Source organism: Carassius auratus, chromosome 31 (genome assembly GCF_003368295.1).
Source record: "Carassius auratus strain Wakin chromosome 31, ASM336829v1, whole genome shotgun sequence".
NCBI classification, from domain to species: Eukaryota; Metazoa; Chordata; class Actinopteri; order Cypriniformes; family Cyprinidae; genus Carassius; species Carassius auratus.
In genome coordinates, this window is record NC_039273.1 from 18,991,625 (window position 1) to 19,009,732 (window position 18,108).

At 37.5% G+C, this 18,108-nt stretch overlaps 1 protein-coding gene across 5 annotated transcripts in view; it reads left to right on the forward strand.

Moving 5' to 3' along the window:
* Positions 1 to 265: 265 nt before the first annotated feature.
* Positions 266 to 18,108, forward strand: part of LOC113050734 (tensin-1-like) — a 108,521-nt gene continuing 90,678 nt past the window's right edge. For all 5 annotated transcript variants that reach the window (XM_026213995.1, XM_026213998.1, XM_026213999.1 and 2 more), the window contains exon 1: positions 266 to 546. In XM_026213995.1, the coding sequence (XP_026069780.1) occupies positions 451 to 546 (96 nt within the window). In that variant the 5' untranslated portion in view covers positions 266 to 450. The remainder of the gene's footprint in view (positions 547 to 18,108) is intronic.

Consider the following 18,108-nt stretch of genomic DNA (forward strand, 5'->3'; position numbering starts at 1 on the left):
TTATTTCTGGCTTCCTCCCTCACTCTCCTTCTTGTGTCCTTTCTCTCTTTTCCTATTTCTTTCTATATTTTAGCCTGCATCCTGTCTTATTTACATCTCCTTTTTTTAAGAGTGTGATGCTTTGTTTATCCTGTTAATTACTCTCCTTATCAGAAGCAACCTGACTCTCTGTTATTTCTCCCATTGCATGTTCCTCTCTCCCTCCCTCTCTTTGCTTTTTCTCTCACTCCCTCCCTCTTTCCTCTTCATCCTCCTTCGACAGACAGAATGCTGCAGTATCCACTGAGTAAGGTAATGTGTGTGCAAGCAAGAGTAGGTTCATTCTTGCTACCTGCTCTGTAGCTCAGGGGATCTTTCCTCCCATCAGCTCTCTGCTATTGGATTTACCTGGAGAATAAGCACAGAATAGAAAGGGTGATTTTAAGGAAGCAAAAGTGTGATAAGGCAACCATGGCCAGGCTGAACTGGTGTCTGGCCGCAGTGATTAGCTGGGGGAAGTTCCTCTTCTCTTGTTTCTTTCCATTGAGAGCAGCTAGGAAAGATAAGGTAAGGCTGCATTTGTTTGACCTACTCAGCACTGACTCGTTCCAAAACATACACACAAACTGGGGTCACCTTTCACAGCTGAATGTGAGTGGTACCAGACAACAGTCTGGTCATTCAGAGATGCCCTATTTTTTCAGTCTTCCTTTACCTGTGGTGGGTTTTGAGCCTCTCATTGCCTGTTAAAAAAATCTACTTTTTGAAGTCTTGTTCTGTTTCTGTGGGTGTCCAAAATGTTGTGTTCAAGAAACTGTCCTGTACACTGTGCATGGTCACTTTAATTTAACCTGTTTGAAAGATAGTGTTACTAATGACAAATGTTGAATCACATATACAGTTTTGCTTGTATGATAAGGAGAGTGTATGTAAGGAAAGAGTATGTTAGGAGAGTGCTTGGTGGTACTGGCTTTGTAGCATGAGAATCCGAGTCTGAAGATAATGAGAGTGGTCAGATTAGTGGTCAAGTTTTCATTAGTTTGCTCATTTCATGCCTCAGTGGTTTTGTCAGTGCTAATGTTCCTGCAGAAAAAAAAATAAAAATTTGCCGCAGAGCTACAGTTTTTTTTTTCTTGTACCACTCACCCCACCCCCAAATTTCAATCTGTCCCAGCACACATTCTCATTCTTCAGATCCTGCAAAGACCATAACCAAGTACTATTCATCCAACTTCCCCATCAGCTCACAGCAAGACATCATCATATCTTGTTCTTTTTAATAGACACTTTAGATTTTAGACTTAGATTTTAGTCATCAAACCACTGGCAATTTCCTAACCATATTACCAGTTATTACTTTGATACCTCCCTTCCCCAACAAAAAATTGAAGAAAAGCATTACACTACATTACAAAAGCATTAACAACTTAAATTTCCCCAGTTATGCATGATATGGATTAATAAAGAAGGCACACAATGCATAAAACAACCTATAGAAATGTTAAATTGTGTGTCATTATAATTTCACAAATGACACTTGGAATGGAAATATATACAGAAGGGTTCAGACCACTGTAAATCTGTACAGGCCAGGTAATCCATCAAATTTTGCCCGAAGAGCAAAGGATTCACAGGCATGTGAAAGTTATAACAACAAAAATAACAACAAAAAAAGTCAAAGGCAAGACAGGAACAATTTACCCTGGCAAATGAGTTGTTTGGTGACATGTTTTACAATACAATATGAACACAATAAGTACATTGTACTTATTTTTTATGTAAGTACATAGTAGTTAAGGCCACCTAATATAAAGTGGGACCTGTAATTTTTTGAAGCATGGATGTTGCTAGTGTTGTGGTTCAGGGTGTTAGGCTGCTTCAGGGTCCCGGGGAATTTTCCATCATACTAAATTATTCTAAACGTCAAAACCTCAATCAAAGTGCTACCATAGGATATGCTTAACCCCACTAATACAGCAGTTCATAATTCTGGACAAATGGCCATTTTTGCATGATTGTAGAATAACTTACTATTATATATATATATATATATATAATTCAATAATAATAATACTTGAATAATAAATAAATGCCAGTATTACTAATACAGCAAAATGGCATTAAATATGATCATATGCAATCACCACTAACAATGTAGATACAAACATTTTAAATAGAAATATAGAGGTTTCAAAGTAATTGTCTGTTATTATATATATATATATATATATATATATATATATATATATATATATATATATATATATATATATATACAGTGTAAAGTAATAAGAGGCTGCTTAGATTATTTTGAAACAATAGGCCAAAAAATGTAAAACAGTAGAATATGTGAAACACACCTGTGTACAAGACAATCAATGTATAAACTTGCTATTTGAAGACAAAAGCTAGTTATATTATATTATATTATAGTTATATGACGCATAGTTTTTAGATACATGTGCTGATATTAGAAAACTGATCATATAAATAATGTTAATAACTCAATCTTAAAAAATAGGGAGAAAATGTGTTATCTCTTGAGATAATTGCATTAGAAAGCATTTACCTTATCCGATGAGATAACCATTTCATTTGTGTGTCAATTGTAAAGACTCGTAAGGAAAGGTAAAGAACCATGGGAGCATCAGCATGTGAATCTATTCAGTACATACACACAGTAAGTGTTACACTTTTCCTGGTTTTGAAGCTGTGCTTTTTATTTGGTGAAAACGTATTTATTTTTTTCAGATAGGGAAACTAATACCACATAGAATTTAGGATGGATAGTATGCACATTGGGAAGCTGGCGATATCTGTGGGGAAGCACGTCTTCGCAATTCAAAATCAAAGTATGCCTTTTCATTTTATAATGCTGTCTTACTGCTCTTCTTCGCAACTGTTAGGTGCGTTTTAAAAATGTTTTTCAGACAAATCCTGGACTCCTGTTCAAAATGATAAATTCATATAATGACAGCTACAAAAAAATGCAAAATAAAGAAAAAAGCCCATGAAGCTGTTGTCGTTCCATTTCAACAGATGATGATGAGCGGAATTCTGAAAAATAAACCATGGAACTTTGACCAGTGAGAGGACTGTTTACTCGCATGTGACTTGTATTAACAATTTTGGTCCATTTGGAAACTTTGCCATGTGAAAGCGAACCTCACCAAGAATAAAAAGCATAAATAATTTTAATCCCTATTTCGGAACAAAGCAATTGAAAAAAAATCACCCTAGATTAAACAAACTAAATTAATTAAAAATAACTAAAATAAAAACTAAATTAACGAAGTAAGCTTTAAATAAGAAAATATTAGATAAGATTTCAAAATTACAAAGGACTACAAAAAATGCATGTTTGCAAACAGTGTGGTAGAGTACAATACCACAGAACAAAGCAAAGTACAAAAGAACATTGGAAAGTAAATAAACTCTTGATAATCTTGGAGGGATTGGCATGGTAATGTATATGACGATGTTAATGAATTTGGTCTTGGCGGAATAGATCTGCTACGCTGTTGCGGCAGAAGTACTGAGACTTGCTGCTGTCAATAGATACAAAACATGGTGAGCAACTGCTATGGTAAGCCCTAGTCATATATTTGAATGCATAGCAGCGAGCTCAATGGCTACTGATACAGGAGAGAGATCAGCTGTGCCATGTGATAATAATGTCATTAGGTCTGATTGAGTTAGACCTATCGGATTTTGCAATCTAGAGTTTCATGCCAGAACTCTGTATAAAAATTTGTAAAATCTTTCAATTCCTAGGGGATGCCAGGCCCCTCTGGTCCTTTGTGTGTAGCTCCATGGAAGTGTGTTGTTTTCACTCATAATTTTGTTTCTGTTGAATATAAGCATTTAATATGAAATTACTCTACAGCCATCCTAATGCAGACTCACGGTCCACTCTTCTAATTACACAAATTAATTTATATTGAGCCAGGATGGATATGACTCTGGTCTGACCTGAACTGCACCTCTCATTGCCTTTCTGCAAGATGAGCCTTTTGCTAGAATGGGAATGCATGCCAAAGAACCACAGGCAGACGGGATTTGGCCAGTAGATTATAAATGTACACCTTGTGGGTGGTTAAAGATCTGTGTTGCTATACTGTGTTCAGATATTTGAAAGGGATCCATTAATTTGACACTCTGAGCTCAACTACCATTAAGGTCACTTGAGCAATCCATTTAACCTCAGGTTGCTCAAGGGGGATTGTCCCTGATGTGAGTGCACAGGATGATAAAAGCTCCCTTTCCCCCACCCCCTTCCTTCAACCTCCAGTAGAGATCTGTCAGCCCATTCATCCCAGAACTTATTTAATTAAGTCAAAGAGAAAAATAGAGTAGACTCCATCCCAGATGTACTGATCACTCTCACTGGGATTGAGGTTCTTTGGTTTAAAGTGGGAGAGGGAGTTAATCTTCTAACCCTGAAAATAAACTGTCTGTCCATTATGATTTCTTTGAAAGCTCCCACTACATAGGTCTCCCAGTGGCCTGTTGCACAAATCTGGTTGAACAAACTCCGAAAACATTTCAGAGTAGATTTAGTGTTGACAAAAAAGAGCACATCCACCCCGGCATAGATCGAGTTCAGTGGACATTCTCTCAGAATTTGAACCATATTTTTTGAATTAACTGAATTTAATAAATAATTTATATATTTAACAAAGGGCTTAAAAGAAAATATGTAAATCCAGTCATTTTCGAAGCCTTTTATATTCTAAAGCTTTTTATTTACATGCACATATTTAATTTAAACTAAATATTTAATATTTATTCATGTTTAATATAATTAAATGTTTAATATTAATAATAAAATTGTGATATAACAATACAATTGTGATATAACATAAATAATATATAATGAATATAAAATAAATATAATAAATATTTGTGACAAAAGATGGGCAATTTTGTCTCTAAAATTCTTTTACTGTGTGAACCACATTAATTTGGTGTATAAGATAAAAGGGGAGTGACTTTTTTTTGCATCAGATAAATATCACTTTGCCCACAGCTGAATGGTTTTGGTTAATGATCTCTAACCCAGAATAAAACATTCTCCAAAGTAGGTTAGCTGAGTAGTGTACGTTACAATGGTGTTGAATACTGCAAAAAAATCTATTCAGCTTCTTGAGCTAAGTTTGCTCAAACAAAACTAAAAAAGGAGCCGAGTAGCTATTAAAAATGTCTTTTATGCTACAGGCCTCAGGCATATTTCTTGTAGCTTTTCTGTGTTACTACTAACTGTTGTTCAGCTATTTTTATTATTATTAATGTTAATAATTTATTTTAAATAAATTTTCAAAGTTAACGCAATTCTGTTTTTGCTTTGTCAGTATGGTGTGGAGTGTAAATTGATGTGGGAAAAAAAGTAATTATCATAAAGTTTATCATAAAGCCAAGTTCAGACTGTACGATTTTAGCCAAGCTTTTGGCTCGCCGACAGGTTTAGAGAAATCACCGACAAATGCCCAAAATCACAGGCAAATTTGTGCTCGTCTAGGGAGTGACAATCACGCAGTGTGTATGAGCATAGACGCGATCTGAGAAAATCGTCGATGAGTCGCCGATGCCCATGAGATATTTGGCATCAGGGGCGGACTGGCCATCTGTGTGATCTGGAGAATCACAGAACGGCCCACCACGCACACAGTCATCACCTGTTTTTTTTCCCCCTGCTAATCTGTATCACACTCCAGTACTGTAGGTGGCAGCAATGCACCTTTAAGTTTGATGCCAGCTGCACTGGCCGTGGCTGCCAAGTAAGAAGAATAAGAAGTGGAAGAGTAGGAAGAAATGAACAGCAAAGACGTTAACGTTAGATTGAAGAAGCATAGAAAGAAACAACCAATATGCATACCGCGTATGCGGAAAGAAAAGGGTGGGGCTGAGAAGGCGAGAGAATTTTTTTTTTTTTAAACTAACTGAAATATATAGCAATATTTTCCAGCAGCAGCACCTCGCAGTTAAATATTAGCAGCAGTGAAGTGAGCCAGACAACTATGCAGCAACATGCCATCAGTGATGATGATGAGGGACAGAAAGATGAGCTGGTTCCACAGGCAGATCCAGATCCAAGTAAGGAACATGACAGGAGAAAGAGTGTTACTTCCTGGAGATGATGTTAGGAAGTGATATTCATGTTGCTACATTTTTAATGATTACAGTAGTTAAAACAGCTTAACTTCAACATTTTAGTTGTAAAATGTCACATGCAGTAGCTAATATTAAGAAATATGTTGTGCTTTTACTGTTAAAAATGTTGTTAACATTACAGTTAATGCTTACAAACTCTGAAGATTTTGAATACAGAAGTTAAATTTCTAATGGTGTATTTTCATTTAGATGTGGTATTTTTATTGCACCCACTCCAGCTCAACATCTAGTCAACATCAGTGCTATTGCTATAATTTGGATGGTATGGTATCATGAACCACAATTAAAGTCTTGTGACACTCATGCCAGGCGTTATTATTGTTGTTGTCGAGTTTACGCGCGCCGATTGCTTTGGGCCGGGCCTATTCAAAGTCCAGGGCTGTTTTTTAGTCCCAGTCCGTCCCTGTTTGGCATGCTAAATATCTGAACCTGTCGTCGACTCAAAATCATGCTGTCTGAAAACTACAGCGGCGATGACCGACAGCCAATGAGAGAGCAAGACACAGAAAAGCGGGGAGTTTGGCGAGGAGTTATAAACCACAATATCAGCAAGCATGGCTTCATTTCAGAAAAATGGCTTTCTTCTTGGTCTATTTGGACCCACGAAATGGAAGATAAATTAGTATTAATTTAGCAGGAGCACCTATGTCTGTTTGATGTTTCATCTGAGCTACCCCAGTCTCAAATGAAAACTCCGGTCTTGCACGTGTGATATTGCGTTTTTTCCTTGTCACATCTTGCGGGTGTTTGGTTGTGAAACGTAGTTTGCGTGCCAGACAGAGTTGTCGGGCGATTCTTCCTATTGTAAAGTCATGCAGTCTGAAACCTTCTGTCACCGATCCATCGTGCAGTGTGAACACAGCAGTGACTGAATGCTGGCTTAAGATAGTCATGCAGTGTGAAAAGAACAGTGACCCAACTATTTAAAAAATCGTGCAGTCTGAACTCGGCTTAAGGCAACAACATAATAATATGTCAATAATAAAATATCATAATAAAAATCAATTTTGATAATAACGCAATCTGAAATTAATAACACGATCTGAATTATATGATACTGCTGCTGAATCAGAATCAGAAAGAGCTTCATTGCCAAGTATGCTTGCGCATACAAGGAATTTGTTTTAATGACATAAGCTTCCAGTGCACAGAGAAAACAACACAGACAAAAATAAATAAATAAATAAATGTGTAAAAAAAAGTCTATAAACAATTGTGCTATAATTAATTATGGAATAGGATTGAGTAAGATGCAGGGATGTACTAGGATGGAAGGGTAACAAATAAATATAAGGATATTGCACATTTTTATTGCAAAAGTGGGAAACATTTAACTGTTCATGAAGTAGATTGCCTGGGGGAAGAAACTGTTCTTGTGCCTGACTGTCCTGGTATTTGTGGCTCTAAAAGACCAGCCAGATGGCAAAAGTTCAAAGATGGGTCAACTTGGATGTGAGGGATCCATCCTTCTCAGTGATTTTCTGAGCCCCTTTCCTCACTCTGGAAGTATACAGTTCTTGAAGGGTGGGCAGGGGAGTACCAATAATAGTTTCAGCAGTCTGAACTGTTCTCCGTAGTCTTCTAATATCTGATTTTGTAGCTGAACCAAACAAGACTTTTATTGAAGTGCACATGACAGACTCAGTGATGGCTGAATAGAACTGATTCAGCAGCTCCTGTGGCAGGTTAAACTTCCTCAGCTGGTGAAGGAAGTACAACCTTTGCTGGGCCTTTTTCACAATGGAGTCAATGTGACTGTCCCACTGCAGGTCCTGAGAGATGGTGGTTCCCAGGAATCTGAATGACTCCACTGCAGTCAGAGTGCTGTTCATGATGGTGTGTGGGGGGAGTGCAGGGGGGTTTCTTCTGAAGTCCACGATTATCTCCACTGTTTTGAGCATGTTCAGCTCCAGGTTGTTAAGACTGCACCAGACAGCCAGCTGCTCAACCTCTTGTCTGTAAGCAGACTCATAACTGCCCTGGATGATGCCGATGACTGTAGTGTCATCTGCAAACTTCAGGAGCTTGACAGAAGGGTCTTTAGACATGCAGTGCAATCCCATATTGACTGCATCATCCACAGACCTGTTTGCTCGGTAAGAAAACTGCAGGGAGTCCAGTAAGGGTCCAGTGATGTCCTTCTGATAAGCCAGAACCAGTTGTTTAAACGACTTCATGACGACGTTAGAGTATTGTAATTTCTGTAAGCTGAACTGAATACACAAATAGTAAATTCCAGTTTAAGGGAGTCTTACTATTAGCTACATTGTACATGGGCTATTGATTGGAAATTATTATTCAAGAGTTCACACTTACATACAATTTGAGGGGATAAAGTTTAATGGACATAAAAATAGACATTAATAAATAACATGCCAGCAACTCAGTGCATTTAGGCATGTAGACGTGGTCAAGACAATCTGCTCAAGTTCAAACTGAGCATCATAATGGGGAACAAAGATGATGAAACAGGCCCGGATTGGCCAATCTGAGCACCGGGAGAGTTGGTCTGCTTAGAATGCCTGATCAAAAGTTTTCACCACAGCTTGTTGTATGGCTAATAGAAGCTACAGTAACTTGTTTTTTTCAAGCTAAAAAATTTTGTACAAGCAACATACAGAATGTAATCTGTAAAAAAGAAAAAAGAAAACAAGGGAAAACAATAGAAATGTTTGATTTTACAACCTATATCTTATGTTCTATACTAGCATATGAAACATCTAATTAAAAAAAAAAACATTAATGGTCATTATAATGAAGTTATAAAACGACATAAATCAAAGTGCGATTTTGCAGGAATTGTAATCAGGCGCTAAAAATAGTACCCATTAAAAGTTTGTTGAGCCAATGGGATCACTAAGGGTCCTAAGAGGACCTGATTTCGAGGAGGGACTCGATTTATCATGACACTGGTCTGTTTTTTTTTTGTTTTTTTTTTGGCCAGGAGGGCCGGTGTTGTCATGCCATTAGGTTGAAATTTGGATGGTGTCACTAGGCTGCCTACACTCACAGCAGCCCCAATCTTTTTATTTATTATTTTCACACAGTCTGGAATAATTATCTTTTGACTCTCCAGACTGCAGCACCTTATTTAACAAAAAAAAAAAAAGAAGAAGAAAGAAATATCAGTTGTTGGAGATATGTAAGATATAAAAACAAAAAATAGAAAGCACAAAAATGTGGCCAAATATACTACTATACTATACTATACTATACTATACATTTTTCCTTGAAACCAGTGAGAGTACAAAAAATGAAGACGAGATGGCCATTAAGCAATGTTAAGCTATTTAGGAACAATCCAAGATGATGCTGTGCTAAACAAAGTTGTCTGCAAACCACTGTTCATGTTGAATGTTGATGCAACTTTTTTTGTAGCTCTTTAGCAGCAGCAGCCTCTAGCCCAGTTTGCTGCTAACGGTGAATAACTGGCCCTATACAAGTACTCGTCATGAGCCCAACACACCAGAATGGGCAGCTAGGATTGTCATTGAGTGAATATAAGAATTACAAGAATTAATATTAATGAAGAGCAATATGTACACCCCTCAATGAAAAATGCCCTGAGATAACTAATGATGTCAGATGATTCAGCTGTTGTACCACAGCATGTGAATAAGCAAACATGATCACATTAGTTACAATATAACAACTTTCTATGCGTTGTTGTTTTATATATGAGCAATAACACATGAGTAGACATGAGATGTGGCTGTATATCGGCTCGGCTGTGATTCGCCATAGGTATTCACATGAAGTACGAGCAAAAACAAATCTTGATAAATTCATTAGAGAGCATCAATTTCCTACCTTTCGGGGTAATGCAGCAACAAAATATTAAAGCCTTCTTGTAGAAAAAGGTCTACAGGTCTCCCACTCATGAAGCATTGCCGGCATGCAAACCCTGATGGCATAATAAATGGTATGGAACTTCTGGAAATAAAGTGTCCTGTTCCCAAGAACAACTCCACCTCTATAGCAGACCATTTCACAAGGAAAAATAGTGACATCAAATTGGTTGATGGGAAGCCTGAATTACAGAGGAACAGAGATTAATTAAATATTACCATTAAATTAATTAAATATTACCATTAAATTAAAAGTTCATCCAAAAATGAAAATCATGTCATTTTTTACTCACCCTTATGTAAGTCCAAACCTGTATGAGGTATGCATATTTTTATTTTTATTTTTTTTTCTGTTAAACACAAAATAAGGTATTTTGGAAAATGTTGGTAACCACACAGTTCACGGTAATCACCGACTTCATAGTGGACAAAAAAAAGGAGAAAAGACTATGGAAGTCATTGGTTACCATCAATTGTCTGGTTACCAACATTGTCCAAAATAAATTTGCTTTTGTGTTCAGTAGAAGAAAAAAAAAAAGAAAAGAAAAAAAAAATGGTTAAAAATACAGGTTTGGACCAACATGGGGTAAATTAAGACAAAATGTATTTTTAAAATAACTTAATTGTCTGCTTCAAGGATTAGTTCACTAAATCTGCACATATTTATATTTATATTTATATTTATATTGATATTGATATTTATATTTATATTTATATTTATATTTATATTTATATTTATATTTATATTTATATTTATATTTATATTTATATTTATTTATAATTGTAGGTGTCTTTGGCAAAAGGGTGATCAGGCAAGATTTGTGACAACACCTTGTATACTTTCAGTCTCCTAATTGCACGTTCAACATGTATTCTTACATTCCTGCAGGTGCATGTGACTTTTTCTTCTGTTAGTTGAAGTGAAGAATTATCATATTGACTTGCTTTTCAAACAATAAGTCTCCAATCAAAAAACCCTATCCACCTCCTATCATCTCCTGGATAGAGTAATTTTGAGAATGCCAAAATCGAATGTGATACATTTTGTCACTACAGCATTCCCCACATGTTGCAGATATAAACATTACTAAACTACATGGTGCAAAAGCCACTAAACACGTGATGGTGTCACAAGCATTGTTGTGGCTGTACGATTCAGACCTTGAGTCTAGGTTCCCTGGTCTTTAGTCTTAACTTTCAATGTAGCCTAAGATGCAGGTAACATTGGGAAAATGTTGCTTGTATGCCTCTGGTGTTGTGGCTCTGATTGTTTCTTTGGGGAGCCATGGTAACAGATCTTTCAAGACTACAGCCATGGTGCCAATCCAAATATAAATTATCCTGCTCACTTGGCTCACTTATATACAGAATCGAATGGCTAGATCTCCTCTCAAAAGGTATAATTTCAGCTTCATTAGTGTGAGCAAGATTTGTTGTTCAATTTCGGTCTGGTAAGCCAGATTCTCATGGGGATGCAGAATGTGTGAAATGGGAGCCCAGTGTACATATTTGAGTCAAAGTCATTTATCAGAGTAGGAGGATTGAATGTATCGCACTGCGTTGACTGGTTTGCATAAGATACATTGTGTTGACTCTTGATTTAACAATGCTCCTCGAAGATGTGGTCTTCCCACTGTGTTCCTTGGTAAACACCAGTTCCTGTAAAACAAGGCATTATACGGTGAAGCATCTAAAATTAGCTGGGTAATTATATGGCACAGGGTGATTTCCATATTATTTTTGAAAATTGTTAATTAGTAAAAATAAAATGCAGAGGATGATAAGGAGTAATAGTAGCAGTAATCAATTATTCTGGATAAGAATTCCTAATGGTTGCACTGGATGTTGACAGAGCATCGACTTGCAGAGGGAGAAGCCTTCTGTTCAGTTAATATACTGCTTTGACAGAGTAGCTCACAATTCTCTATTCTTTTAAAAACTGGCAGATGCTTCAGTGATGAGCTGCTCTGGGAATTCAGGCAAGCTATGCAGGGGCAGGAAAGAGAGTAGCAAAAGATTGCAGGCAGAGGGGCAATGAAACATTTATGTAATGTTAGCAGGGACATATGCAAGCAGGCATGCAGGCCAGAAGGAAGAAAGTGAGGCTTAGCAGAGAAGGGAAGAGGAAAACTAAACATTGGGAATGGGCTGCTTGAGAGAGAGAACTGCACTTGAATAAGAGAGGAAATAAAAGAAAGAATAAGAAAGAGAGAGAGAAAGGAAGGGGAGGGGGACACAAAAATGACTGAATAAGGGTATAAAACAGGGATCCTCAAATCTGGACCACAAGATCCATTTTCCTGCAGTTTAGCTCTAACCCTACTCAAACTCACCTGAGCACCCTTACATAACAAAAATATATAATATATCCTGCAAAATATAATGTGTAATATTACATAATAATTTTTTTTTTTTTTTAATACAACAATATATGCCATAATAATGCATGGCTATATATTAATACATACAGATATATTTAGAAATGAAGACAAAATTGCATCTAATATTGTATTGATCCTTTACTGAGTACATATTGCACATACATGTTCCCATATAAATGTGAATGTACTGTATGCACGCACATATACACACATTCAGGGAATGAGTTACAGCAGATTTCTAGTTCCCAGCCTGCTTCTGACTGTTAAAGTAAAAAAAAAAAATAAAAAAAAAATAGATTAAGTGTTATGGCATGGATTTTGCTCAGTATTATTATAGGGGGATATAATAATATAATATAATAAGGGGGATATAATTTTCCTGCAGATTTAACCACAATCAAACACACACCTGAACCAGATCATCAAGGTGCTCAGGGTGACTTGATAATTACAGGCAGGTGTGTTGGAGGAGGGTTGGAACTGAAGTATGTTTTAGTGTGTAATTATTATTATTATTATTATTATTATTATTATTTATATTATGGAATATTATACAAAACATTTAGTCTACATAGCTCTTTCAAGGTATAACAGATATTTGTGCTTATAGTATGCAATCATTTCGCTTGGATTTATCTTCTTGTTAGTCTATATGAATTATGGAGTGAGAGGGTAGCTATCTTTAAGTTATTTTTGTTCCATTCTGCTCGTGTATAATTTAATCTGCTGGTTGCACAACACAGAGTGCTCTCAGTTCAGGGGGCTCCCAAAGCCTAAGAGACAGCCAGGGTCCCAGGGCAAGCAAAAGGGATCCATCATTTCCAGCACCTCACCCTGTGGCATGAACTTCTTCTCCAGGGCTGATCTGAGAGTTCACTCCACCTGCATTTCAACATGTCATTTGGGAAAACTATCGCCAGTTACAGAGAAACTCAGAGGTCTTCACTGTAACTCCCAATAATAAAAGTTTGGTTTAACAAGAAGCACCCTCATACCAATGAAGTAGTTATGCAAACCTACAAAAGGATAGGCAGAACTCTTCAGTGGACATTGATCCCTGGTGACAGTGCACTGTTAAATCTGCTGGATTCATAGGTGAATTGTGTGGTGTTGTTCCTTCAAGGAACAGCTGCCAACTTTCTCAATTATGTCTCTCATGTTCTTTGTCTCTTGGTTTTTGTGTTATCATTTGTTTTTATTTTAATAAACATTATTATTGCACATATTACCTTATATAGTACCATCTTGTCACAGACAGATGTATGTCTGAACAGCAGTGCATGTTTGGACCCAAGTATGGGGTCTCTGCAATTTTTGGTCTCTGCCTACAAATTGCCTACAAACAAGTCAGACAATTCCATTGAAGACTCACTGAGGAGGGATGCCCATGTTTAGAGGGGCCTACTGCCCTAATAACCTTACTTAAGCCCCTTTCACACTGCACGTTGGACCCAAAAATTGCTGGGTCACCTTCTGTGTGAACGCAAACACTTCACAGGTTTCCGGGATCGATCCCGGGTTGGGGACCTAGTAAATTCAGTCCCAGAACGAGCTCTGTGTAAACAAAAGCCAAAGCTAATGCAGTAAATGGTGTGTCTTAGTGATGATGCATGTTATCCCGTGACCGTTTTACCAGGTGTTTTGAAGGCAGATCAACATTAGCAAAAAAAAAACAAAAAAAAAGTGTAAACTGTAATGAAGCAGAGATCAGTTAGTTCCTCATTTTCCGTGCAGACGCTGAGTTTGTTCGCCAGCTTAAGTGAAAGTTAACATGCCTAGCATTTTCGAATCGTACATTACAAGTAACATCCTCATGTCACGTGTCTTTATGGGACCTTTTAAGGTTGTGTGTGAACGCACGCACATATTCTGGATAATCACTGGCAGTGTGAAAGGGGCAAAATCTAGCGAACCGGGAACAATTGCCGGGACACATTCCAAATGTATTTTCCAGAATCGTAGTGTGAAAGGGGCTTAAGTTTTGATATTCTCTGAGGAGTGAGGCATGTTTCACACTCTGGCAGTGTTGCTTATCATGGTAGAATCCCGTGGAAACTACTGCCTTCTGAAACATGGAACATGGTGTGACAATGAACGCCAGGGTAGGGGTGTAACCCCTTACTGCTTCCTGAAACATGGAACGTGGTGTGGCAGTGACAAACCCCCCACCCCCGCTTTGGATGGCCATGTGGTCTGTTGAAAGCGCTATATAAATGCAGTCCATTTTACCCCCACCACCACTACCACACACGCACACAAATTTTTCATATCTAGCAAAGCTTTTATCATTTTTATCATTAGATATTACAGTAAATTGAAATCCATACTTACGTTTAAAATTGTAATCCAGCAATTTCTCTCAAAACAATCCTGTCGTCACTGGTGTGCAATGAATTCTGGGGAAGGCTAGGCCATGAAGGATACATCTGTTGTATCCGTCATTTCCCAGGAAACAAGGGATTCATTTAGAGGACACATGTGAAGGAGCCTTTGATTTGGGACAGCCTCCATTCAACAGCCGTGACACAATCAGTCTTCGAATGCAGCCTTCAAAGGACACAGGCTCTGAATTGGAACACAGCTAAATTGTATCTAGCTGGCTAGTTCATTGCAATCCAACCATTATTATTTCTTTGTTTAACCACGAAAATCACATTGAGATATTACAATCTCTTTTTCCAGAGGGACCTGGTCAAGACAGCAACACACAATTACTGCAATTGATTTACCCTGGAAGTTGGATGTCAGAGCTGAGAATGACATCACACTGAAGAGGACCATGTTCCAGTAAAGAAGATGAAAATTCTAATGGAGTCATCTTAAATTCATAGCTTGGGATTTAGCAAGGTAGACTGAGTTCTCGAGAAGGAACTCAGACTTGCATGAGCATTCCATTTGAAAAACCCAATATGGTGGGTTTTTTTTTACAAAACGAACCATAAAACAATAGTCCTACAAATAATCATATACAGTCAATAAATAAAGTTGAGTTAAGAACAATTACAGTAATTACAGTTAGAAAAAGTTCTAAAAATATATTTAAAGGTGTTCAAAGGTGGAAGTATATTTAAACTGAGTACTTTTCAATTTATTTTAAACCCAAGGAGCATGTAAAGAAAATGCTCAGATTACTGACGCAACCTCTGTTCCCTGAGAAAGGGATTGAGCGTTGTGTATGGGGAAACTCCTGTTTACACTGGTAGTAAAGCCTGATTTGTTCACATTTGGGTAGTTGCACAGTGGTGCTTTAGCCTGCCGGAATAGGCGGACCCGACCTCTATGTAACTCGTCTCAGACCACCATTTATCAGATTAATTAGACTGAAGCGACAGCCATTGATTTAAGTGTAGCTTATAGCACGGCAAGTGACACAATGCTCATTCCATTATCTGAGTGATCCAAAGTTACATCAGTAACCGGAGCATTCCCTTTTGAACATTCTCTTACATTGTGTATGGGGAATGCATTCAATCACACCGTGCTATGAGCAGATTCTGAACGACCTGCTCAGCGAGCTCAGATTTGGAGCACTTAAGTTAAGGACTCCTAAAGAGCATGAGCCAAACTGAGTCCCAAGCACCACTGAGGACTGCAGAAATAACTATTTCCACCCTCGGGAAGAAATAGGTAGATTAACCCTCTGGGGTCTTAGGGTATTTTGGGAGCCTGGAGAAGTTTTGTCATGCACTGACATTTGTGCTTTGTAATCAGCACAAACTAGGCTATAATATGTGAGCAGCATGTATGTACATAATTTTGTTTTTTAGAAAGCAACATTCATGGTTAATGAAAAAAAATAACATTTTTAAATCACTTGTATAAGGCCATAAAACACATACAGAACATTGGTTCACAGGACTTTTGAGAACTGGAGCCTAGAGTTTTTGCTTCAAAATTATGTGAAAATCATCTTATATTAATATTTTGATTTACATTTTCTAAAACACTTTCTGTGTAGAAAGGGTCTATGCAAGAGGGCATCAACTATCATGCATTATGCTGTGATTCTCACCAGAGAAGACAAAGGGCCACATAATGAGCCTTTCAGCCAGGTGTGTGACCAGGTGTGAGAAGGAAGAGTTACAAGGTTTGTAGAAGAGCACTAACCTACTCTCTCACATAGTACCCAGAATTGAACAGCGATACATATTTGTGCAACTCCTGAAAAGGAAACAGTTCCTTTTCACCTGAACACAGAAGTGAAGTGAGTGTCCTGCCTCTTACCATGCTTTGCTGTGCAAAGCACACAAACAATTTCACTGTTTGGAAAGATATAGTCTAAACAATCCACAATGTAAAAATAAATAAATAAATAAATAAATAAATAAATAAATAAATGCAAAAAAAAAAAAAAAAAAAACCCGTGGTTAATTTTTTAAAAATATTTAATATTATATTTATATTTATATTGTCCTAAAGCATTATATATATTGTATTATATCATTATATAGGCTACATATTATCATTATATATCATTATATATAGTTAAATACGCACTTTGTACAACATTCAAAAATATAAGTGGCCAGTAAGGAGATATTTCATATTACCAATTTTACTCTGAAAAGCTGATTTTAGTCTGACTATAGCCAGTTTGGAAACATCCAAATTTAGATATAAAATATGCTATAGATGAGCAACATTTTAAATCATGGAGGTAATAATAAAAGGCTTAATAAACAGGAATTATATCCTCAGCTGTGTCCAGACTTTCTTCAAAATGCAAACATTTGTCATCTGAGTCATGTTCTTCCTCTGAGGAGAAAGTATTCTTTCAACACTGTCCAGAACCATCCGAAGTGTTTAAACCTTCGACCAGGCTGCTGGATTCTGCTTTTTGGGCCAGCAGTTGGATCCTTACAAAGTCCACCTCTTTTCAGAGTTATTATTCACACTTTGGTATGGGACAATGAAGCTCATGTTCTTTGGTCTGAAGTACAAACTTTGCCTGCAAAAGGTGCCGTGGAAATGGTACTTCTAGCAAACAGTGATTCCGGCTTTTCAGCCGCTACTTTCCTTGTGCAGGTTTGTCTTGAGAACTGGTTTCTGACAGTGGATCTGAAAAATCCATACTTTCACATCCACATAACCCCCCGCCAGAGACCATTCGATTTATTACATCCAAGCTGGCCAGTTGATCAGCAAAAACAACTTGGTTGTTAGTTCTGATGGCCCTACAGGGCATTCCATTTGAGCCGCACTTAAGACCGCCCTCCTTTTGGCATATAGGGTTTAGGGCCCACTCTACCAGAGGAATGGCCCCCTCCTCTGGAATTTGTTCAGCCACTGACTATTCATCACCACCCAGTCTTGCCAGATTATATAATTTAGATATGCCTGCCCTGCTGACATGGACCTTGTCTATTTAAACTGCCAATTTCTCGCCAAGGGTGGAAATGGTTAAATCTGCAGTCCTCAGCTGTCCTTGGGACTCAGTTTTGGCTCATGTTCTTTAGAGGTCCTTAACCTAGTGCTCCGAGCCTGGGATCACTCAATTTGCCCGACCTGCAGCCCATGTTGCTTAAGACCGCCCTCTTTATGGCATTAGCGTTGAGTGAGTGGGAGACTTGCAGGCTCTGTCAATCAGTTTTCCTGTCTTGAATTTGGGCATAATGGCTGTAAGGTCATCTTATCATACAGATAAGAGTGTACATCATTAGAATCTCTAAAGGGTCTAGTTTTATTTGTACACACTCCTAATAACAACAAAACGCTGTGCTTTTGTAGAA